At 23.3% G+C, this 26964-nt stretch overlaps 3 protein-coding genes across 3 annotated transcripts; all 3 read left to right on the top strand.

Moving 5' to 3' along the window:
• Nucleotides 1-4565: 4565 nt before the first annotated feature.
• On the top strand, nucleotides 4566-8640 carry LOC105365159 (uncharacterized). The gene is made up of 5 exons (XM_011503254.1): nucleotides 4566-4696; nucleotides 7080-7126; nucleotides 7244-7590; nucleotides 8150-8306; nucleotides 8633-8640. The coding sequence occupies exons 1-5, from the start codon at nucleotides 4647-4649 to the stop codon at nucleotides 8638-8640; spliced, it is 609 nt and encodes a 202-aa protein (XP_011501556.1). The 5' UTR covers nucleotides 4566-4646.
• Nucleotides 8641-11913: 3273 nt separating this feature from the next.
• LOC105365158 (trypsin-like) lies at nucleotides 11914-20803 on the top strand. The gene is made up of 5 exons (XM_011503253.1): nucleotides 11914-11993; nucleotides 12092-12441; nucleotides 15119-15382; nucleotides 19705-19968; nucleotides 20634-20803. The coding sequence occupies exons 1-5, from the start codon at nucleotides 11960-11962 to the stop codon at nucleotides 20787-20789; spliced, it is 1068 nt and encodes a 355-aa protein (XP_011501555.1). The 5' UTR covers nucleotides 11914-11959; the 3' UTR covers nucleotides 20790-20803.
• A 3033-nt stretch (nucleotides 20804-23836) lies between these two features.
• On the top strand, nucleotides 23837-25830 carry LOC105365083 (trypsin-like). Its single transcript, XM_011503169.1, has 3 exons — nucleotides 23837-24196; nucleotides 24613-24876; nucleotides 25630-25830. Exons 1-3 carry the CDS (start codon nucleotides 23957-23959, stop codon nucleotides 25792-25794), a joined length of 669 nt encoding a protein of 222 aa, XP_011501471.1. The 5' UTR covers nucleotides 23837-23956; the 3' UTR covers nucleotides 25795-25830.
• The last annotated feature ends 1134 nt before the right edge of the window (nucleotides 25831-26964 follow it).

Raw genomic sequence — 26964 nt, 5'->3', positions numbered from 1 at the left:
AATATATATATATATATATATATATATATATATATATACACGTAGAGAGTGAGTTAGATAGATAGAGAATAAGAGAGAGAGAGAGAGAGAGAGAGAGAGAGACATTAAATTTAGAATTTGTATTTTCACTTATTACAAAAATTATTTAACAATATCAATAAATTAATGTAAATAACATATAAGATATATATTTTAGTGAAACAAAGTTTGCTTCAAAGAATGTAAACGCAATTAGTTATCTATATATATTATTTTTATACATAGATAATTATGTTTTATATATGAAATTGCTAAATCTATCTCACAGTGTCTTATTTTTAGGGCGACAGTGGCGGTCCTATTTTTTACAATAATACGCTTGTCGGTATTACTATGGGCACTTGTTTGTATAATGGACAACCTGCACATCCAGGAAAAATAAACCTTCATTGTGCAATTTCCTATTACCAAAGTTTTATTACAGATTTTTTAAATAATTCAAATTCAAATGATAATAAATTATAAATTCATGTAGAGTATAAATTTCAATAAAATTTATATAATATTTTAATATTTTGGTAATTCGATATTTTATTTATACATTTATGTAATTTTTAATAATATAATAGTTTAATTCATTATAAAATACGTACACTTATGTAATTTATTATACTCGAAAGCTAACTAAAGATGTAATCTATAAATTTATATTATATCGTATGCCTTCACGAATTCAGATTTTATGATCAATTTTATTTTTTAAATAAAATTATAGATAAATTCTTATAATAATTCTTAATTGTTTTTTATATGACAATTTATCAGTTTGCTATAATGTCAAATTAAAAATATAAATTTATAAAATTAATCAAATTATTATTTTTCTTAATAAATGAATGATTTATTAATTAACTTAATAAAGAATTGAAAATTTTATGTAATAGGCATCGAGTAAATGCTTTAGTTTTATTCGCTATCGTATAATTCGCTAATATATTTTTGAATTTTAATTTTTTTCACAGATTATACTTAATATATAAATATATATATATAAGCTACTCAAGTATTCAGCGATATATGTATTCTTATTCTAATAGATTATAATTCAATCTATTTCGAATGATCATTAGTATTAACTAAAGTTATAATATATTAGAGATAATAATGTAGATATCGAAATATATATCATAAGTTAACTTGAAATGAAAATGATGTGATACTGGAAAAATGTAAGCAAATTTGTTTGTGAGTTAGTATTTTTATCTATATATTATTTCACATTATATGCACTTTTTCATTATTGATTTTATTGATATGACACTATAAATTTTAAATTGGTACAAGAAACACATTTGTAAAATTGTAAATTTTTTTACATCCGACAAATTGAGTTAAATAAATTTATTTATATCTAGACAAGGTATATTATAACATACATAATGAAGTTCAATGGTAAAAAATAATTTATAACATACAATAAAGATTAAAAAATTCATTTATATAGTTTGATAATTATTCACTATCTGTGTATAAAAAGTTCTGTATATAAAAAAGTAAAAATTTTACTAAAAAATTATTATTAAATATTAATATAACAATATTAAAAACGATAAAGATATAAATAAATTTGTTATCAATTTATAATTATAAATATTTAATGCTGTTTGTGATACTGAAATTTTTAATTCTTTCGTTAAAAAATTATCTAACGAACGATAAAACGCAGTTAAATATTAATTATAAAAAATAAAATTTTTGAGTCTTTATTTTATAATGATTTGTGTATGTCGCATATACTCTATGTCGTTGAATAATTTATATAATAGTTGATCGGAATTTAAATATGTACGTTTTTGAAGTTTGTTACAAATTAAAAATGTAATGTGTACAACAATTACTAAACTATACAAATTTATTGTGATAAAAAGATTCTTTTCTAATCAAGGGAACACATTTTCTATATAAAAGAAAAAACAAACAGAATTTATTGAAGCTCCCCATAATCACTTGAGATACTTATTATTATATTATAATTTAGGTATCTAGAAAGAAATATTAAGTATAAAATAGAGTGAGAGGAGAGGAGCGCGGGAAGAGAGGAAACTAGTTTTTTTTTTATAATCAATTTATATAAATGTAGTAATACTGTAATCGAATATAATTTGCAATCACATCTACATTCCAAACGTCATTAATTCTCAAACTATATAACTACGCTGCTTAAACAAATGATAATAATGTAATATTTTTAGTCAAGTGATGTAAAATTATAATAAGATTTTATTTGTAAATTTTTTTATTACACACGTTTATATGCATTATTTATATTTCAAAAATGTACTATGGAATCCCTTTTTTTCGAATCTTAATATTGTATATGAATGCCATCTAATAAATAAATAATAGAAATATACACTTTGTTAATATTCCAGTTATGTCAAATATTTTAATCTTTAAATAATCAATTTAGCTTCATAAACGGTAATATTCGGCAAACGTAAGAAGAAAAGCAAACAAGAGTTTTATTTTGTCGTTACGCTGCTCTACGTAAATATTCAATCATTTCATTTTTTGTTAGTTTATTTTCTAGAAAGATGATTTAAATACCGATTAGTGTACTACAGATCGTATGCAGATTGATAATATCTAATCAGTGAACTGAAAATGAGAATATGAAAGGAATTCAAAACAATCATATGACTATTGCAAAAATATATAGATAAATTTGCTTATTTACGTAAATGCAAATAATCAATAAATAGAACAAAAATCTTTTTTTTTATTAATAGAATGATGGTAAAATTAAAATTTTCTTCACCAAATATTTTTTTTTTTTATTTTTCCAAAACATCAATTCCAGAAAAGAACAATTCTACCATTTATGGACCAATCACTTACTTTAGAAATAATTTTTAAATTCTGCCGATCGAAGAGTTTGCAGTACGTATCAACATTGTCCATAAAAAATCCATTTGTTTAAATTCAAGATTATTTTATGGTACATCAGAACGAACTTCACTATTACGTTGCACGAGTATAATTTTAATAATCTGAAGAACCTATGTTCGGTATTATAAATTCTAATCTCGTCTTTTTAATTCTAAAAAATTCTAAAATATAAAGATCATTAACTGAATTCAAAAAATATCAAATATTTATTATTTATACTTTCTGTGATATATATATATATATATATATATATATATATATATATATATATATATATATATTGCAAACAAATTCATGTTGTATTCTTTAGTAAGAACAGATGATTAGATTTCTATGAGAATTAATTAAATGGAAAAAAGCTTTATGTAAAATTATAAAAATTATACTAATATCATTATTATTTTTTGTGGTTACTTATTCTTTCAGGTGTTACTTTATACACAATATAAATTTGAAAAAAATTTTTATTGACAGCTGAAATAATGATACATTACATTAAAAATAAAAAATTATCAGAAAAAATTCATTGGAGGAATAACATATTTGTATACTTATAAAAATACCGAAATAATACTTTCGCACAATTGATACATTGACATTTACAACTTTATGTTTTAAACTAGAAATCCATATTGCAACTTTTTAAAAATGTTTTATAAATCAATAATACTTTATTAAATTTTAAAATACGACACGATTAGTTTACTAAAATATTTACAGGTCTATATAAGTGATTGTATACTTACAAAACTAGTATGATGTTTATATTAAATTTACGTATACCATTTCCTTTTTCCTTATATATCTCTCACTCTTTTAGTACGCACTATCCTCCCCTCCACTTCATTCAAGAGAAATTCTCGGAATCCATGAAAGAATCGTACGTGGCTTAGCAGAGATCGATCCCTCTTCATCGTCCCAGTCGATGGATACCTCGGATTGTCCATCCATGCAATTTCAAGCATTGAACAGACTCAATATTGTACTCGAGGAACATATAATTTTATATAAGGATATATAATATTCGTATCTACCATAAAAAAAAATGTTATTACAATCTATTATCCTCCCTTGAATCTCCTTATATATATATATATATATATATATATATATATATATATATATATATATAGAAGAACATTGATCTATAACATCGAAATTCAGATCTCGTCCATTAGGATCACCGAGCAGGACTCGTTACGTTATACTCGGACAAGTTACTAAGTTACAATATCGGATATCATAATCAATCGATATACTAATCAATATCGAGTATAATAAATAATTGTATTACGCCGATTGTATTAAATGATAAAGGTAAAGTATCTTCTTGAATTATTTTCTCGACAGGCGAACTCATCGAGGAAATGGGCTGTTGACAACTACTTACGGATGATACCATTTCAAATTTTTACGGAAAATTGATTTTCAAATGACGAATTGTATTCTGACGATTACAGTTCGAAAGTACAGTGACCAAGAAAACTGGAAACATCAATTGGCTATAGGCGCAATTTGAGCGCCGACCTTACAAATTGAGTGGATATTATCAAATTCAAAGTGATCTCATATAAAATTAGTTTGCCACGAAATTAAAGGACTATTTAGTTTATAAAATTACACGATATCACGATAAAGAATTATCGGTAAGGTGGTCGAAACGTCTATGAAATTTTTTTTCCACGAGCGCTGACCACAAAAACGCTATTTGACACAGCATGTCTACATCACGGATGGAAATCAAATTAGGAAATAAAAATGGATGGAGGTAAAATAGCGTTTTTATAATAATATTAATAAGTGACGAAATTATCCACATGACTACTTAATAAGCTGTAAGAGACCATTACTAAACTATAATACATTGCGAGATCGCCAAAGTTCTTACAAACGTTTTGCCCACGTCTTTAGGGAAAATCGGAGACCAAAAGCTGATCGAAAGATCGTGACGGTGTCTTGTCTTCTCTCTTCTTTCATTTCTTTTGTTCCTCTTCTAGTATTTTTTATTATTCTAGCTTATGCTCGAATTATATCGAGCTTATTGTCAACGGCCTTTCGCCGTTTTGATAAGAAAACAAAAAAATTTGATTTTCCATTATCATCATTTTGACTCAAATTAATTTTTCCTAACATCTTTTCATTAAAAATAAATTATTTTTTTTGTAAATAATATATATATATAAATAGTATGTATGAAAATAATATAGAATAATTCAAACTTTATTTATTTAAAACGACGTGAGTGCTAGTTGTCAAGGCAAAAGCTATTTTTGTTGAAATGGCTTATCTTATCACCAAACATTGTCAATATTTAATCAAAAATTTTCAAAAAATTTTCAAATATTGAATTACATATTAATTATAACGATTCTAAAATAGATAGTGGCTTGCAACAATTATTATTAAGGCATGCTTTTTCATCCTTTTATGTTTAATTTATCTAATAGTAATCGAATACATATAAACATTATCGCTTCCTAATTGATAAAATATTTGAGTAAACTATTAAAAACAATCAGATAATTAAATTTTTTTCAAAAATATGGAAATATATCAAAGCTACTATTCACTATATTTTATGCACACAAATTGTTTGATTAACATTTTATCATTACAATAAAATAATATTCATCCAAATTGTATCCGTATAATATATATATATATATATATATATATATATATATATATACACATATATATATTAATAACTTGTAACTCAGAAGTTCGAATTAAAAATAACTATAAGAAAAACATAACGTAATAACATAATACAACAAATTAAAATAAATTCACGATAAGAGATAAAAATATTTTATATATATATATATCGCTATATTTGTGTAAAGAAATATTATTTCATAATACTCCATTTAATAAAAATAGTATAGATCGAGGAGTGAGTACATAAATTTAAAACTTTAAGTATACGTCAACTGAATTATATAAATATAATATATGTAAGCTCTAAAAATTCATTTTAAATACTTAAAAAAATTTCTTTTAAACAATAAGAATAAATAATCGACTAATATCTTTAAATTATATCTTGATTGAAAATTATATTACATATATAATTGTTAAATTTCATTAATCATGCGATGAAAATCTTCCTAACAAGAACATAATTATTTATAACACAAACATTATAATTTTTATAAAATGACTTATTAACTTTTTGTTTTTAGTATTTATATTAGTCTATAGATTTAACTAAGGAGAAATACTTAAAAATAGTTATATTATAGTTACTATTAGTACTTATATTATTATTAATTGTTTTTAAACTACTATACCTACTAAATGATAACTAATTTGTTTAGATTTTCAATTTGTAGTAAGTTATATGTACGGATTTTCTTTTATTGTAAAAGTATCAGCCCAAGCCTATCAAGTTTAACAAGTGATATTAATATCACTCGAGTTGCCATATCTAATACGGAAACGAATAGAATATAAGAAAATGTATTTACATAAATTGAACAATATCTTTATTAGCATAGCGAATTTATTTATTACAATAATAGATTATCAAATTTTAAGTGCTAACATATGTTCAGTAACGAAGATAACTGAGCATGATAATGATTAGTATCGGTACATAATTATCAAGAAAATTCAAATTAATTTAGTTAAATAGATATTAATGATTATAAATATTCTACCCAACACATACTGTCTCTAATTTATATTATTTATCATAATTAAATTTAATTTCAAATGTAAATGAGAAATGTTGATGATTCAATCATAAAAAATATATTATAATATATTATAAATATGCTAAGTATGCATATATTAGCATATATATATATATATATATATGACTGCTGCGTATTTATAGTAAAAATATAGAAATACTTAGGAATAAAAAGTATATACTTTGATTTTTATCGATTAGTTGGGAATATATTTTTTTATAAGTCACATTACAAATCATAATTGCAAGTGATTCTTTATATCTAGAGTTTATTAAATAAAAAAGATTTTCATGTATTTCAAACCAAACTATAAAAATATGAATTTTCAGTTTTCTATCGTATAATCATATTTCATATTCGATTTATTATGTAATAAATTACGTGCCGTAGTATTATTCTCTTATAAGTCTGAATTAATGTATTATAAATCTTATTACAAATTAATATTTTCAGAATGGACTTCAAATCACACCTTTTTCTTGTTCTATATATAATACTTTGTAAGTAACAGAAGGATTTCGTTTAAAAAATATAGAAAAATTTTTCTTTTATATTATTATAGAATGATACCGATAGCTTTACGCAAATAAAAATAACCTCTCATCTTTATTTTTTAGATAATCAAAGTATTTTTGGAAATGTTGAGGCTTTAATCGGAGAGAACGTTCGACAAGTAACGGAAAGAGAATTTCCTTTTGTAGTTGTTCTTGCATTACTGCATACAGATGATACATCATTCATTAAGCCATTCGGCACCGGAAGTCTCATTACAAATCGAGATGTCATAACTTGCCGGCACTGTTTGGCCGATAAAACATATAGTTTGGTGCGAATAATGGTTGGATCAGACGATATTAGATTATGTACCGGATATGGTATTTATTGGACACAGTGGTATGAGGATTGGGCTCGGCACAATAATGTTCCTCTTATTGATGATCAAAATGATGTTTCGATAATAAGGGTAAAGTATTGTTTCTTTTCTATATATGTATTTATATAAAAATATAAGCGGTAATCGAAAAATTGAGTGAGGGATTATAACGACGATAATAATAATAATAATAATAATAATAATAATAATAATAAAATGTAGTAGTAGTAGTAGTAGTAGTAGTAGTAGTAGTAGTAGTAGTAGTAGTAGTAGTAGTAGTAGTAGTAGTAGTAGTACAATTTATAAAATGATTAGATATTTCATCCAAAAAAAATACGTATATGTATAAATGCATTTCTTAGAGAATTCGAATATTATATTTACTATAAACGAAATATTTCATTGACTGATTACAAAACTTCAGTTTTAAAATTTTTATCGACAATACGATCGCCTATCACTATTTTACAGTCCTCCTTCGAATATTAATTCAAAAATTCTTGGCACTTTCCACGTACTGTAGTAAAACTTTAATAATACTTTATTTAAATTATCAAAGTATAACAAAGATTTATTGTTTTAATCGACTTCGCTGAAATCTAATGAACAAACAATAATCGCAAAATATTAAAAGAAATATAATTTTTAGCTGTCCGAAGCAGTACCGGATGACATTAAACCAGTAGCTCTGTCTACATTGTCAAATGGCGAATTATTCGATAAGGAAGTTTCACTAGCTGGATGGGGTAAAAAAAATGAAACAAATATGCCTTTAATTATGGAAACGGCTACTATTAAAATATTAAGTAAGACAGAATGTGAAAGAAGGACGAAAATTGCTTGTGGGAAAAAATTACGTTTTCATAGGAAATTTTTGTGTTCTTCTATCGTACCCTATGTTTTCCTGTCTGATGTAAGTACACATTGTTTTTACAAATATATTTATATTTTCTTTTTCTTTTATATCAAAGTATCCATAAATACTGTAACAGCAAATTATGCCACTATTATATAGGGAATCAAATAATGATTTAAAAAAAAAAAAATATATATATATATATATATATATATATATATATATATATATATTATTTCATACGTATAAAATATTAAATCAAAATTTTGATTGCAGTTAATTAGATTACAAATTGTACAATTTGTATATCTTATATGCACAGAAAATATATTTAAAATCTGTATATGAAATCTTATTAGGCTACGGATGTAACTTATATTTATACTCGAAGAACAAATTAACAAATTAACAAATTCATGTTAATTGTACTGGAAATGAATAATATAATTCATATGATTTGTCCAATTACGTTGATTATTATTGATTTTATATTTTTAATCGTATCAATTGAATAATTATTATTTAGACAATCTAGAAAAATATTGAATTTGAACTATTCTATAATGATAATATTTTATTGAATTTATTTTAAAATTTAATTCTTCTTTTATTTTATTTTACCTTATAATTGCCAATTATTTTCATGATTAATTACATTCTATCAATTATTTAATATTAATTATTTAATAATATTTTTAATTAACTGTTAAATAATAAAATAATATATTTAAATTTATAAAAAGTTCAATTTAATAAAAATTGTATTTGTTAGATAAAAATATTTTTGGCTAAACTTTTATACTTAATTAAATAAATATGTACCTTATATATGTTTATTAATAATACATTTATTGTTATTATTAGGGTGATAGTGGTGGTCCAGCTGTGTATAACAATACACTTATTGGTGTTAATGCCGGTTTATGTTTATATTCAGATATACCGGTTCACCCAGATAAGCTTAATTTACATTATGCAATTAGATTCTTGAAAAGATTTATTATGGATTGTATAAATTCTGATTGATATTTATTATATTATAAATTCCTATGAAATATCAGTATATATATATATATTTGAATAAAATAATATATCTTAAATTTCTTCAACAATAAGACTAAGTTATACATGTACTTAAGAAATGTGCACATAAATATATAGAAATTTTGTATTAATTAAAATACAAAGTAGTTTTTTATTTAAAAAAATTTAGTTATTTTATTCCGGTAAGTATGCGTATTACTTACCTTGCTATATTACAATATAACATTTCAGGATATTCATTACCGTATCTAGTGCATCTATTGTGCATATAATCAATGTATATATTTTATTAAAAATTTAATAGTATTCTCCGCAGGAAATGACAAAGATTGTTTATAAAATAAATTTTTATTTATTTTTATATGAATTATGTTGAATTAGAGATAGTCTTACGTTTATCTATACGTTTTTATTAACCTATTCATTTTGATAATACCCCTAGGAAAAACACGGATCGTATCACTGCTCAAATAATAAATATTACATCACCGTTAAGTCGTAGGCTAGTGGTAAACTTAAAATTCTTATTCGAATGAAATTAACAAGTAAGACTTCAATAATTAAAAAATTAATTTTGAGATAAAATTACTATAGGGTATGAAAATGGGATTATCATTACCGTGACCAATGACCATAAAATATAGAGCATATAGAGCAGGAAAATTGATATTAGTGAATTAAATGATTAAATGATTGCTTTTATTATGCTTACTTTTCCAGTTTATTATATGTTGTTTAAACAGCTGAATGTTAGGAAAAAAATTTAATTTAGCAAATATAATAAATGATCAATGGTTTAATTTTATTACAAAATATATTGTCGCTTGTATTACACTAAATTGCGTTTGCTGAAATGTTTTATAGGTTTGACAAGTTTTATTATTTCTCATATAATTTACGCATCACCTATTTGGTGTATCAGGAACAGTATCCTGATATTTCGGCGACAGGTTTAATTATCCTTATGTGTCGAGCATTATACGGTAGCCTTAGCTACTGCTCGAGTGGTAAGTTCAGCTCTTAGCGACTGTTATCGTTGTTTATTATCGTACAATTTAAATTCAATGCATTTAAAGTATTAAGAAGTAAATAAAGAAGTAAGCTCGTAAGCTTTCATGAATGATAAGCTTAAAGATTTCATTAAATAGATTTCCGAACTTTTTGTTCTTTTGAGTATACCAGGAGCAGCTGGTTTAAATCGTTGCCACAGTTTTCTGAACGTGATTGGTAAGTGATTTACAATAATATGTAATGATTTATAATAATACATTTGCATTATAAATAAAATTATGGATTTAATTTTTGCAATTTAATAATCACAAATAAATCATCGCTAATTTTGTAGTCACCATCAATATGAATGAAATTGAGAATATTCTTTTAGAATATCAGTCATTCGTTTTTATGACTACATTATCCGATACATAAAAAAGTAGCAGATTTTCATTTTATTATGAGATAATTATCTTCCAGAACCGAAGTTTATTTCGTACTTTTCTAGACAATGGAAATACGTCCAGCAAATGAAATTATGAATTCATTTGTGAATAATTTTTAATGAAAGTAATTAGCAATTCTAGTTAACTACAGACGTATAAGCAGAAAATAAAAATTTGTTTTTTTTTCTATAATATATTTTAGTTTTAATACTTTTATTTTATTAATATAAAATCATTTTCTATAGTATTTTATGATATATATATTTGAAAGAACATTGGAAAGAAGAAAATCGAGATAATTTGCTCTAACAGCTAGAAAAATATTCCAAAAATTATCATGCTTATTGTTACATGATAAATTAATTATTTGCATAAGATTATATTTATTTATTGAACAGGATTGTAATTGATTTGTATAAATATATATGGATATATATATATATATATATATATATATATATATATATAAACATATAAATATATAAATATAAAAAATATAAATAAAAATATGGAAAAACATGTACGAGTAAATTAATATTAATTAATATTAGATTGTATAGTTCATATAGTAAAGTAAATCGAGATATTCATAAGCATTAAAATTTAGTCATTAATTAAATTGTTAATTTACTAGAAATATAGCAGTACATGTACATTATGCTATTAACTAATTTGTTACTTTTCTATAATCAATGAGGTTCAATAACGATAGAGTTTAGTTTCAATTTAGACTAAAAGCTTTAGATTTATCATTGCAATAAAAAATTATCTAATACCGAATTTTGTTTTCAGATTCCACATAATTTACATATAATTATACATCACAATGTACATATTATTATCATTAATAAATTCATACTAAATAAATTCGTAGGGAAGATAGGATTCTTGAATATTTAAAATTCAAATCATCGCCTTATAAAAACGTTATTTAATTACATTCTATATTAATATTCAATATTATTCATATATTCTATTTTCTTAAAAAATAATATTCAATATGATTAAAAATTTTTTAATGAAAATACAAAGCCTCCTAATAGATTATTTATTAATTTACGTGTCATTAGAAATTTAAGTTATTATATTTTCATCTTTTTATAAAATTTACAATTAGAGAATGAAGTTTCTTCTTGTTCAATGTATAATATTTTGTAAGTATTAATATAGTGATTTATTTTTATTTACAATGTTTTGTAGACCATCATATCCATATATTATTATAATAATTGTATTTTATGTTTTATGTGAGATCATCAATACAACTTTATAAATGGTAGCCCAATAATCGGAGAAAATGTTCGAGGAGTTACAGAACGTGAATTTCCTTTCGTTGTACCTATTGTTATACAATATGAACGCTCATCTATGCCAAACAAAAATCGCTTCTGCATTGGAACAGTCATATCAAATCAAAAGATTTTAACCGCTGAACATTGTCTACTAAATATTGAAATCCACAGAATCCGCATATATGTTGGATCACATAATATAAAAATAGGGATTAAATACAATGTTTACTGGCAATTAACATTCACAAATTGGGCTACGTACGAGAATTATCCTATTTCCTTTAACTTTAATGATATTGCTATTATAAAGGTAAATATAACTTAATAATATTAATAGACATTGGTAAACATTTTTATGTAATAATATAAAATTCATAATAAATAAATGAGGTAAATATGCGATATTTGTTTCGTCTTTCATGTCATCGTTCAAATAGTAAATTCGTATATAAAATTAATCATGGAATTATACAGATAAATATATTATTGTAAATTTAATTGCAATTCATGTGGTTTATTAATTCATGATATCCAGTAGAACAGAATATACTTGTCATGGAAATTTTTCGTAATTTTTGTAGCAGTTTTTATGACTATTAATCATAACGTTATCGTTTTTTTAAATGAACTATTATTTATCCAAGTTTTCGTTATATAGATAGCATAATGTCATCATTTATAATGGTCAATATTTTAGAATCAATATCGCCTGTAACCCAAATACCAATTTCAATATACATTTAATGTAGATTTGAAAGACACGCGCACGCGCAGACGCACACACACACTAATACACATAAAAAAAAAGAAAAAAGGCATGAATTATTTTTATTAAGTCACTAAATAGGCGATAACGTAGAGTGAGGGGAAGTAAGTTGTTAAGATTGGTTGAAAACTGTGAAAATTCAATATTACCGTGATTTCGACTAAAAATATATAGTATGGAATATCAATAAAAATTATTATACAACTTGGAATTCAGTTAATTTTTCGATAATTTCATTTACCATAATTCGAAAATTTCTTAACGTTATGTATATAAATATTCTGTAATATCCATTATTATGCTAATATTATTATGTGTAAATTGTATAACAACGTAGATGTATATAATGCACCGTTTGTAAAAATTATGCAATCATTAATTTTTTGTATTGGAAAGTAATTTGGCAAACTACAATTCACATTTCATTTCAGTATTTAAGCTTTATAATGTATTAAATAAAGTATATTTTCCATTTACAAAAGTTTGTTTATCTTTTCTTATAAAATTATTGATAAAATAATGAGCTGCAGAACAATATATTAACATCGCATAACTTTGTAAGTCTTGAGCTTATTCATTATTTAATTTTTATTTAGACTTGTATGACTTAATACAAAACAGTAATATAACCAATATTATTATATTACTTACGGCATTACTCTAGACTTACAAATATAGAACCAGATGTACTCATATTGTGTTTTTAAACTTAATATTGCTTAAATTTTGCATTATCAACTTCAAGTGCATTTTTCGGTAAAATTATAAATTTCAGATAATAACATTTAACGGAACATTTGGTTTGGTTTGATAAGAACGTTAATGTGTAATGATATTTATTAATCAATTGACTATTACTGAAGCATTTCATACAAATCCGAATTTGTTTCATAATTGTTAAGTAAATATAATTCACTAATATAAATAATAGCTTGATGGCAGTGTGTGGGTTAATTGATTGCCAATGTTGTTGTGCATATAAAGGATGAAAAATAAAAGTTTAGGAAAATAAAATAACTAAATTATCAACGGTTCTCCATAATAATCAAATATTGATAATCACTCAATAGCTATTGATATTTTACTATTTTTAAAGTAAAGATTTATGATCTCATGAAATATTTAAAATTGAGAAAGTCTGATACTAATATTTACATATTAAATAACTAGACATATTAAATAAATAGACATATTAAATAGAATAAAAGTATCAAAAATAGGAGAAAGTTCAGTTGAAAATTCAGTTTTAAAAAATCTAGAAAAATGCGTTTTTTTTTTCTTCAATTTTTATAATCTTTCAATAGTTTGAATGAATTACTCTAACGGTTAAAGTAGGTAATACATGACAATGAGTTCTATAAATTTGGAATGAAAAATAAATAATTGTAGAAAAAGTTAATATGCTTCATTATGCTAAATTTCAATGATAATTTCGCTTTTAATACTAGTGTCCTTTTAATTAATAAAGATAGCTTATTCTATACATTGATACCCTATCTGACGTATAAATACGAATAATTAAAAAATATCTTAATTTCCTTCTAGACTTTTAAATTTACAAGAATAAACTAAAAGAGCTAATCTTTTACAAACAACGTACATACGTACGTAAATCAACAGATATAATTTCATCGGCTGGATGGAAGGATGAATTATTTCATTAATTTGTAATTTTCATTAATCCACATTAATGCAAATTTAATTATCTATCAATATATCAAATATACACATATGATTTATATTCTTGAAATAAATGATTTATTAGCCGGTATTTAAATTTGTATATCGTGTTTTATAAATGATCATTAGTAGGTCAGAATTAAAGCTACTCGACCGAACTTTTAATATGAATTTGCTCATACGAATGATTAAATAAAATTCAATATAATCAATGTAAGCCTGTGTATATAAACGTAAAGAAAAATAATGAAATTATTAAAAGTAAAATTAGTAATAAGTAAAATTTTCATTAAAAAATTCTAGAATATAGTGATAGACAAAAAAAAAATTATAATTTCTATTTCCTATTTGTATTAATAATACGTTCACACATTATTATTTGCCATTCCACATATACTATTGTCACGTATTCTAGTGAAATTTGAATGAACTTTAATTTAAATAATCAAAGTATAACAAACATTAAGTATTTTAATTATCTTCGCTCAAGTCTGATGAACAAACAATAGTCGCAAAATATTAAAAGAAATATAAATTTTAGCTGTCGACAACACTGCCAAATAACATTACACCAGTCGCTCTGTCTACATTGTCAAATAGCCAATTATATGGATTGGATGTTTCACTAGCTGGATGGAGTCGAAACAATTATGAAAGAATTCCTACTACTATGGAAACATCCTTTGTAACAGTATTAACATATCGAGAATGTAAGGAAAGGGTCCAAAGGCTTCAAGAATCTGGGATTACGATTCATGAAGGCATGTTGTGTACTGCTACTCAGCCATTCACATATTTAACATCTGTAAGAACATTTTCAACAAAAATATTAAATTTTATTTTAAGGAGGAAATTTATATATAAGCATTTATCTTCATTTGTTAAAATTTTAAATATTAAATTCAGCAATCGTAATATAGTATTTACGGAAGCTTGATAAACTTTTCAAATTATAAAATAGCTTAACTCTATAAAACAAATCTCATTGTATCAAATAATTTCTCTATTTGCATTAAAAATATTTACTTTAATATATTATTATCTACATAGTTTAAAATGGGATCGTTACGCATTAAATTCACTGACATTTCATTATATACAAGGAGCTTTTTGATTAAAAAATTATATCATGAAAATGTACATTATTAAAATTTATAGCATTATAATTGTAAAACACAAATGCACACACACGGGCCCACACAAGCTTATTTAATCTCAATTTATGGAAATCAGTTAAAGTTAATAAATTCATCCGCCATTAAATATAAATACTTTTTTCGGTAGCAACACGTGAAAATATATTTATTTAATAATATAAAGAAATAATTTTTCTTTTAGGGTGACAGCGGCGGCCCTGTTTTGTATAATAATACAATTGTTGGTATTAACAGTGGCACATGGTTATTTAACCAATCAACATATAGCAGAGATACAATAAATATCCATTTCAGTATTGATTATTATAGACATTATATCATAGATGTTTTACAAAATTATTAAATTATTTTTAAATTAATAGAAATATTAGAAAGTTAAATTATTCATCGAAAAGAATTTGTATTTTACAATTGCTTTAAAATTACAACAACGATATTTTTATGTATAAGATATTTAATACTTGTTTGATCAGGATCGAAAATATTTGAAATTAACTGCGATATAAATATTAAAATATATAGGATAATATCATAAAATCCATGTATACACAATTTTACATGACAATTCATTAAAAATAAAGATAAAATAAAGTCATTTCGTTTTTGACATGCTAAAGTAATGAGACATATGATTATAATTAAGTAATAACAAAAATATTCTTTAATAAAATAATACAATTTTTGCGTATTATGAAACTGTAATGTTCGCAATAAAATTACTAACAATCTATACTGATTTACTTAATTTTAAATATATACAACTTTAAATATAATAAGTCAAAACTGTCTTTTTAAATACGATATTCTTAGTTGTTTTTTTTTTTTGAATAATTTCAAAGCATTCTTTGTTACGAATAAAATAAAAAATGAATGATCATTATTATTATAAAAATAGTGTTAAGATATATAATCTAATACTTATAAATTTATTAAATTATTTTACTTATCTGTGTGTTATATCTTTCAAACTGTTGTACTACTCATATACCATTAATAATTATAAATATTTTACAAACATTATATATAATACATAATATAATAGTCTATATTAATAAATATACACTTGATATGGATGTAGCCTAAAGTATATCAAATACAAATATTCTGTAAACAAATACGATAAATGAAATACACATTTTCGATGTTACAAACAACGGATATATAATTTCTATTTATTATTTCATAACAAGTACTTTACTATGAATATTATAAATTTGTTCCTATACCCGTCACTAACCTGTTCAATATATATAAAAATTTATTTAATATTTATTCAGATTAAAGTGAACATAACATATGCAACCTAATTCTATGAAATCCTTTACGTACGAATTTTTCGTATCATAATTCTTTCGCAAATTAATTTTTTTCTTTATCATATTTATTTTTGAATTATTTAAAAAATACACACTATAATTTTGTTAATGACGAGCAAAAATAGTTAGATTATAATTTATTTGCATAAAATTGAAATTTTTCTTATTAAAGTAAGACTACTTGTAAAAAAAAAAAAAAAAATCTATACGATGTTAAGTAAATGAAATTATTATAGCAAATATATATTTGAATCACTGCACAAAATTATATTACATTTTTATAATAATTTATTAATACTTTAAAATAGAGTTAATTCTGAAGTAGTATAAACAGAAAAATGTTTGCTATTAAATTTCATCAACGATTTTTTAATTCAAATAAGTCGTATTAAATTATTAACTTATTTCTTATTCATAAGAAAAAATGTTATATATATATACAATGATTTATATCTTCATACTTCTAATGATTGCAATTAAGTAAATATGCATTATATATAAATTGATGTATAATGTAAAGGCAAGACTTTTATCAATTTTATTTAATATAGTACTATTAATAGATATTGGTTGGTTGAATAAGAATTCCTATAGTTTAATTTATGTGAAATGAAAAAAATAAAATCTATCTATAGTGTATTAGAAAATATTATATTATCTATATTATAAAACCAAATGCATAAAATTCAAATTCAATAAACTTTTTATTAAAATGTTTTTATTACATTAATAAAAGTATGCTTACGACATTACATAAATTAAAAAAAAAAAAGAAGAAGAATATTTAAATTATTTAAAAATATTTATGTATAAATATAACCATAAATTTCTAATAAAATATATATCAATTACTTGAATAAAAATAAAATAAAATAAAGGCAGGTGGCTTATTTCGTTGCATTAAAATTTGGAACATAAAAGTTTACGATTCACTATTAAAATTAAAAAAAAAAAAAAAAAACAATTTCTAAAATGCTCTTATTTAAAAAAAAAGCAATAATTCGTACGGCAACGACTCAGTAATGTATTGACATTTTTGTGAAATTTTTCTTGATACGTATTTTATGAAAGTATTCAAAATTATACTTCTTAAAGTTTCCTTTTTTATTTTCTTTATTGCTAATACATTAATATTTTATTACCGTAGTTTAAATCAGACGTTTTAAATTTTTACAAATATAGTCATAGTTCAAATTTTAATAAACATTTAGAGTTAAAAATATTAACTATAGTAATTCGTATTAATGGATCAAAAGGTTATTGAACCGAGAAGACAAATTTTTTTTATTAATTCAATAAAATAGATATAAAAATTTAGCCACTATATTTACTAAAATCTAAAATTCTCTCATTCATTTATATCAATAGATATTTCAATCAATAATTTATTTATATTCAAATATCAATTTATTTTTATTTATCTATTTAAATTGAATTAGTGGGCTGAAAATTGTTGAAAAATTTCTCCCCTTATCTTTCACCGATTTTGACTAGAGAAATAAATATGGACCCTACTGATCCATTACATCTTCCAAGTCTTTGTAATATAATAATTGCACTAAGTTAACTTCCTTATTAATAGTCCTTATTAATAAAGTTATTAAAAGTCGGATAAAATTTGAATCTTTTATTTATCATTTTTTCATGTAATAACTTTCGTTTACATTTTATTAAAAAACTAATATTATCCGTATTGATTTTGTATATAATGGCTCAACGTAGCATATACATCATCTATTCTATCATATACATATCCTCCTACATTTATATGTATATAAAACAATATACATAATTAGGGTAATGTAAAAATTAGTGTAAATATTAATTCTAATAATTAATTCTAATAATACAGGGTTGTTTTTATTGTTTAACTATTATTATTGTTTTAGAATGTGGTTTGCAATATACATATTTCTATGTCAATATACAATATTTTGTAAGTAACAAACATTTATGCAACTTTATATTAGCAGTAGACTGACAATTTATATAAACTAAGCTTACAACCTTATGCTTCAGGTGATTATTGTAATTATGTAGATGCAAAGGCGCTGGTTGGAGCAAACGTTAGACAAGCAAGGGAGGGAGAATTTCCTTTTATCGTAGCCCTTGCAAAAGTTAATCCCGAGAGGCCTAATGAAATTGCTCGATTTTGTTCCGGAACTCTTGTATCGGCTAATAGCGTTTTAACGGCTGAGCATTGCTTGATCGACGAAATTTTATCTAGCATTTTAATTATGGTCGGGGCAATTGATTTCGCACGTGGCGAAAAATTCAATGCCGAATGGTGGATGTCTTACACAAAATGGCACACCAAAAGTAATAATGCCTCGGGATCTCAGCTACACGACATTGCTGTTATAAGAGTAACGGACTATTATTTTCTCCCAAACAATGTTCAATAATTGGAATTAGAAATATTTATTAATTCTGCTATTAATTCTGCATCATTCATTTTTTGATTGTGTTTTAATATAGAAGTATTATGAATCAATTTAAGTCCAAAGCTTTTTTTCGATGTAACTTAGGAATCAGTACAAGATAAGATTAAATATTAGTTTACAACTAGTTTATAATAGTGATTTAAAAATGTATAATCTTTATGAATGATTATTAATTAATGTGAAAATTAATGTATAAATGTATATTTTCAGTTAAATAATTATGTATCAGCTAATGTTAAGGCAGCTAAAGTTTCACAGAAGCCAATAACCAGTTTTTATGGATTGGATGTTTCAATAGCAGGATGGGGTATAAGACTTAATGGCATTGTTCCATCTATTTTAGAAACAGTGACTTTAAACATTTTAAATAATAACGAATGCAAAGATCGGATAATGAAACTTCATAGACGAGAAATTAATATTGGTGTCAACATTTTTTGTACCTCTGCCGAACCGTATGCTTTGATGAGTCATGTAAGGATTGTTTGTCCCAAACAGATTTTTAAGTTATTTAGAAAAAGAAAAGGATAAAAAGCTATCAGAATCACAAAATATCAAATATAAATAACGATATAATGCTAATAAATAATTTTATTATTAAAACTGGCATATTGCTTGCAAAGTCGGTGATATTCTGATTACAAATGATTATAAATTTGGAGCATTTATAATTCAACATTCAATTAAATTTAATGAATATTAGTGGAGCATTATTGATAAATTTGAACTAAATAATTCAAAATCATTCTACACTTTTTCTATACATCCTCTGAAAGAATAATTTATGTCCAGAAATATATAAAAACTGAATGTTAAATGAATTCTTCTTTCAATTTATTATTTTACCATTATAATTCTATATATACAATATAGAATAATATTTTCAATCAAACATAAAGTACATAAATCATAATGTAGATATTAGAAGGTATTTATTTCTTATTTAATTATTAATGAATAATATAATTAATAAAAGTCTCATATATTAAAAACGTATATTAAAAATTATGTGCAGTATGAGTATTAAAATTATATATACGTAAACGGTAATTTCGGTAAATCACTTGAATAACATTAGCAGTCGGACAATTCGTTCAGTTAGATTTAGTTACTTTTTGTACTTCTAACACTATTTTCAGGGCGACAGTGGTGATCCAATTATGTATAATAATGAAATAATCGGTGTTAGCAGTGGATGTTTCAATGAGCTAAGTTTTCATCCAGATAAAGTCAATGTACATGTTCACGTTGCATATTATAGAAAATTTATTCTAGATATTATAAAAAATTTTTAAATTTTACTATTAAATGAAGAGCCATGGCTTTATTTCTCACAAAATATCGTAATTTATTTAAAGCTTGACAATTTACATGATCTAAATTATATACTTAAAATAATTAATGAAAATTGTATTAATTGATATTTGCTGACAATAAAAGTTTTTAATCAAGTTTTATGATTTTACAAGTACATTTTATATTCGCCATTTTTGTCCTATAAATATTGTAGATTACATTAATCTAGATCAATATTGATATGACCAAAGGTCTATTGTATGTATTTCAATAGAATAAAGTATTCACTTTTTAGCTAAACCAAATTACTTTTAATATCTTAATTTTTTTTATTGTCAATAGAATTTTTAGAAACATTCAGATTCAGTATAATAAAATTTGCCGTTGGTTTATAAATTCAAATTAATTATTTTATCAGTATTCAAAAAAAAAAAAAAAAAAAAAAAAAAAAAAAAAAAAAAATGGCAATCTATATTTATCTATTAAAATTAATTTCAATATGCATGAACACAGTTATCAATTACATGTTTGTAAAGCATTATTCGTTAATTTGAAAAGTTATATATTATATTTTTCAATTATACTTATAAAAAAAAAAACATATCTAATATTTACTTAAACAGAATTGTAAGTTTTGAAACTTGAACTGTCGAAAGCTCCTCTACCATGTTTTCATCGTCTCTTAAAACGAAAAGAATAAATAAATTGAACTGAATTGTTAATAGATTAACTTTTATATTATATTAAATTGAGATATCATACGATAAGAAATACATATACGTACTATACAATAAGGCGATATAATAAAATTTACTGTAATTAAGTACAAATAATATAAAATAATAAAAGAAAGGTAGTATCATTATATATATATATATATATATATAGGGGAAACTCAAAACTTTTGTGTATCTAAATATGAACTTATAATTTTCTCCGTATAAAATGTAAAATTAAATTTATAACCCAAATATAATATAAAACTAATATTTTTAATTACTTTATATCCAGATTATCAATAAACTACATCTATAGTAGGATCAAGGAATTTACAATGGTTGAGCTTTTTATAGTTCGTTCAAACAATAGTAAATCGCAAATTGAAAAATAACGAAAATGATGACGAAGTTTGTGACGCGCTTGAACGAGTTGACAATATAAACAAAATATTGACGAATACGGATACGAGGACACAAAAATATTCGTAAGATAGAGAGACGGAGAGAGAGAGAGAGAGAGAGAGAGAGAGAGAGAAATAGAGTGAAAGAGAGGTCAAGAGAGGGGGGGGGGAAGCGTTGATTTTTAATCACATCACATAATCGGTTATCCAGGTACATAAGCTCTTATATATTGTATTAGAATCTGTTTAAATCCATGATCTAAGAAATCTATAGACGCACAATTAATCTAGATAAGATTCAAATTAAGCCATACAATAGAAGCAACCAAGATTTAAAAATAGTTACCAAATGAAATTCATTGTACTATTCTCATTAATATAATCTAAAATCATACAATTAAATATTTCCAATTAATTTATATATAAATACATAATATTTATTTTATACACAAATACATCTTTTAATGGCAAACAATTGTACACAGACGCACACGCACACGCACGCACACGCAAACACACATATGTATATAGTAATATTAAAATTAATTTAATGAAAATTCAAATTCCAGTAATTAAATAAATTGAATAAGATATATATAAGTTTTAAATTATTAAAAATTATTTCCTAACGCGTAAAAAAATAGACATTGTTTAATCAAAGTCCGCGTAACATCAAAAATATTACATAAGATATTTTTATTCATGACGTTTTATTTAATCGTATATATTTAATGTAGATTATATTTGTGTACATGTAATAAGCAGTTGTGAAAATATATGGAAAGAAAATGAACAAACTTAATAAGTAAAATGTTTTCAGTATAAAAGTTGAACGTATCTATTAAATTATAAACATTAACTAAATAAAAGTCATTATTCATATAAATGATATCATAAAGTCATAAATTATTACAAATAAAAAATACCGTATTCAATAATATATATATATATATATATATATATATATATATATATATATATATAAAAGTAATTTAGTCAATAACAAAAAGGAAGAAAAAAGTAAAAAAAGAAAAAAAAAAATATTACTTATAATAATACAAAAAAAATAACGAATTCTAACAAAAAAAACATAAAATTCTTTGCACGAATTTGTATCTATTTTGTATCAGAGAAATCGTGAAGACAAAATTATTATAATACATATAAAATTACTTGGTTCACTTCTATTTATTTGTGTAATTTATAATAGAATAATTTTTGCATATTTAAATAAATAATAAAATATATAATATTACCATGATAATCAAGAAAATTTTTTACCTAAAATAATTATAACAAAATATGTTCAAATGTACAATAGATTAATGGCTACTTGTAAATGCATACTTTTCAACATATAAGTTTTATATTTTATTTTTGGAAACAGAAAATTTTCTTTTCTTCTACATAATTATTGATAATTAGATCGAGTTAAAAAAAAAAAAAAATATATATATATATATATATATATAATATGAAATATTTTATTTTTGTATAATTGTGCTAAGAATATATTTTGTAAGTCCTTAAGTATGTATTATATTTTAAGCTTTTAAAGAATATACGATATTTGCCACCGATTAATAACACTTTAACGCAATAATTTATAATAATAATCTAACTATTTTTCACAATTTCATTGAATACATATTATACGTAGGAATTATAAAGCACTGTAAATTTGCATAAACTATATCATTACGTGTTAAGCGTGTGAATAAAATCTAACGTAATTTTCCACTGGCATTACAACTTCTTCTTTCAGAATGGCAATCCAACTTTATGTCTTCCTCAGTTGCTGCTTGACATTTTGTAAGTAATTGAAAATTGTTCGACATCCTTCGATCAATAATAATAAAATAATTTAAGTAAAATATTTTAAGTATAAAAATTAAAATAGCCTTTCCAACTACGAATTAACAAGAATTTCATTCTCCAGATGGCCAATTTCATTTTGTAAATGCCAAAGCCTTGATTGGCGAGAATGTGGAAAAAGTGCAAGAAGGCGAGTTCCTATTCGTTGCATCTCTTTTACAAACAAGACCTATGCCTAGCGGAACGATGCATCATTTCTGCGCGGGAACACTCATTTCATCGCAGGATGTCATAACCGCGGCACAATGTTTGGATGGGAAAAAAGCAATTAATTTACGAGTAATTTTAGGATCGGTTGATTTGAATTTCGATGGACATTATTATGTGAATTATTGGGTAACATATAAAAATTGGGCAATAAAAAAGAATATTGTGGTGGACACGGATAAGCACGAAATAGCTATAATACGGGTAATGTTCTTACCTTAATCTTCTTAACAATACCTGAACAATGTAATAATAATATATAATTCTATTATATATATATAATATATAATATAATAATAATATATAATATAATAATAATAATTATAATAATAATAATAATAATTATTATTATTGTTATTATTGTTATTGTTATTATTATTATTATTATTATTATTATTATTATTATTATTGTACGAACAATGTACCTTAACCTTAATAATAATAATTATTATCAAGGCAACAATCAATAGGGGCCAAATTATTAATTAATTAAAAAAACACTCGGATAAATTAAATGTGTTTACAGTAATTAAATTACATTAAAATAAATCATTATTTATAGTGAGTTATTTATGCAATCTGTTATATAACATTATGTGATATTTAATGTATTTGTTTAGTTATCTCGGGAGGTGAATAGTCAAATCAAACCAGCGGTCATCTCCTTCTTATCTCATTCGGAATATGTTGGGAAAGTGGCCGAGTTAGCAGGATGGGGTATATCAAACGATAATGAGATGCCGACGACTATGGAAACCGTGAAAGTGGAAGTTTTATCAAATGCAGAGTGCGAGACTCGATCTGAACGGCTCGGCGCACCAAAATGCCGTTTCCCAGCAAGATATTTGTTCACTGCTGCAAATCCCTATGCCCAATTAAGTTCCGTAAGTAATCAGTCCATGTAGATTTAATAATTAAGTAGAATAGAAATGATTATAAATTGACACTTTAGTGAGTGGCATCGACGTATTGTTTAATTAATACAAGAAATTATGTCATTATTGTATATTTAAGGATGCAAATGAAACGAGAAAATTTTATAATTAAAATCTTTATGGAAAATCATTTTTAAATGTTATTTGACAATAACATTATTATTGTAAAGATGTATAGACGTGCATTATCATTTCATTTAGATCATTACAACATGTAACTTTAATTTATCAATTTTGTCATCATTTTACTTATTTTACATTCATTGTTTGAATAATAATAATAAAACATGATTATAATATCAAATGAATATAATTTGGATATGTAGTAATTATCGTTATATTTAGGAGATTATAAAATTTTATACTTTTCGTCCTTAAAAACCATTTTCATCGCAAACGTGTAATACCATGGTAAGTAATGATAATAAAGATAAGTGAATTGACCTTTAGCTGTTCATATATTATGAATGATGATAATGATAGAGCGAATAATTTTTCGTTAATTTACAACAATTTGCATCGACATGATAAATTATGTATTGCAATTTATACTAATTTATTTTCACACGTTGTTCTTTAATCAATTTGAAGAAAAGAAACTGAAAGAAAAAATAATTAATATAACTACATGCATGATTCTCATTAATCAAACAAATATTTTATAACCACTTACAAATGCATATTTGTTTAATAAATTTTTAGGGAGATAGTGGTGGTCCCCTTCTGCTTAACAAACAGCTCATTGGTGTCAATCACGGAACGTGTCTAATACCCGAGCAAATTTTTCATTCTGAAAAAATAAATCTTCACTTCGGTGTCATGTACTATCAACATTTCATCACAAATATTTTAACGGAATATAAATAAATTTTGTATATTTGAAAGTTATGGATATAAATTAATGTCTACTGTATGAATATGATTTTTTTTTCTTTCTATTTTAAACAATAAAATTATTATTGAAACCTGGCACTCGTTTTCATTACCTATTTAATTAAATCAACCATAGAGACTAATTAAATGTATAATTATATCACCAAATTTTAAGCAAATAACTTTTACAAATGTGATCATTTTATCTTTATTTAAACAGAGATTAAATTCCATATATTTTAACGGTCGATACAAGTAAATGTTTCTTCAGGCCATATAATTTATTAAACTCCTGATTTCAAAATTTGGCCTTCGATAATTCTTTAAGGAAGCGATCGATTACTATAGAAACACTTGCTTATTTTAGAATCTGGGACATATAAGTATTTATAAATCAATCGATACTTGTATAATATTTACAATTCACCATATTTATTAAAACTGTATTAATATAATCTTGTATTTGTAATGAATTACATACAAAAATTTATATATTTCAAGCACTTGATAAAATATTAACCGAATTTATTTATGTTTCTTTACTTATTTTCTTAAGTCAACAATTATCATTTATTATATATTTGCATTATTTGCTTTAAATTGGTATTTCTAATTTTTCTTTACATAATTTTAGCATTTATGTATACCTATTTAAATACAAATTCTCAAAAAATATTATATTTAATATAATTAATTGCATTTAAAATATCATAATTAGGAATTTTGTTTATAAATAAAATATAATAATATATAATTGAAAAGCTTCATTAACAATTTATTTAATACATTGAATTAATTGCTAAATAAATTCCTTTCTAGGTAAATTTCTGAAAAATGAATAAAAAAAAATTTTTGTTATATTACGTTATTAGGGCAAATTAAATATTCTAAATTTATTTGATCACGATGACATATATATATATATATATATATATATATATATATGAATATGTAGGAAAATAAATTTAAATATACATTGGAGTAGCTTAATTTAATAATAATTGTCATTGTAGTTGCATTTGGTTATTTATTTATAGAAGAATTTTTTAAATTACTGACATTTTTATAGTGATAATTGAATATTCTATAAATAATAAATAAAGTCTTGAAAATGTCAAGCCGTTTTTTAAATCCTTTCACACACATACGCTCGATCCCCCCCCC

Source organism: Ceratosolen solmsi, unplaced genomic scaffold (assembly GCF_000503995.2).
Source record: "Ceratosolen solmsi marchali unplaced genomic scaffold, CerSol_1.0 scaffold45, whole genome shotgun sequence".
Lineage (NCBI taxonomy): Eukaryota > Metazoa > Arthropoda > Insecta > Hymenoptera > Agaonidae > Ceratosolen > Ceratosolen solmsi.
The sequence above is the reverse complement of the archived record's forward strand: the minus strand, read 5'-3'. Positions and strand labels throughout refer to the sequence as shown.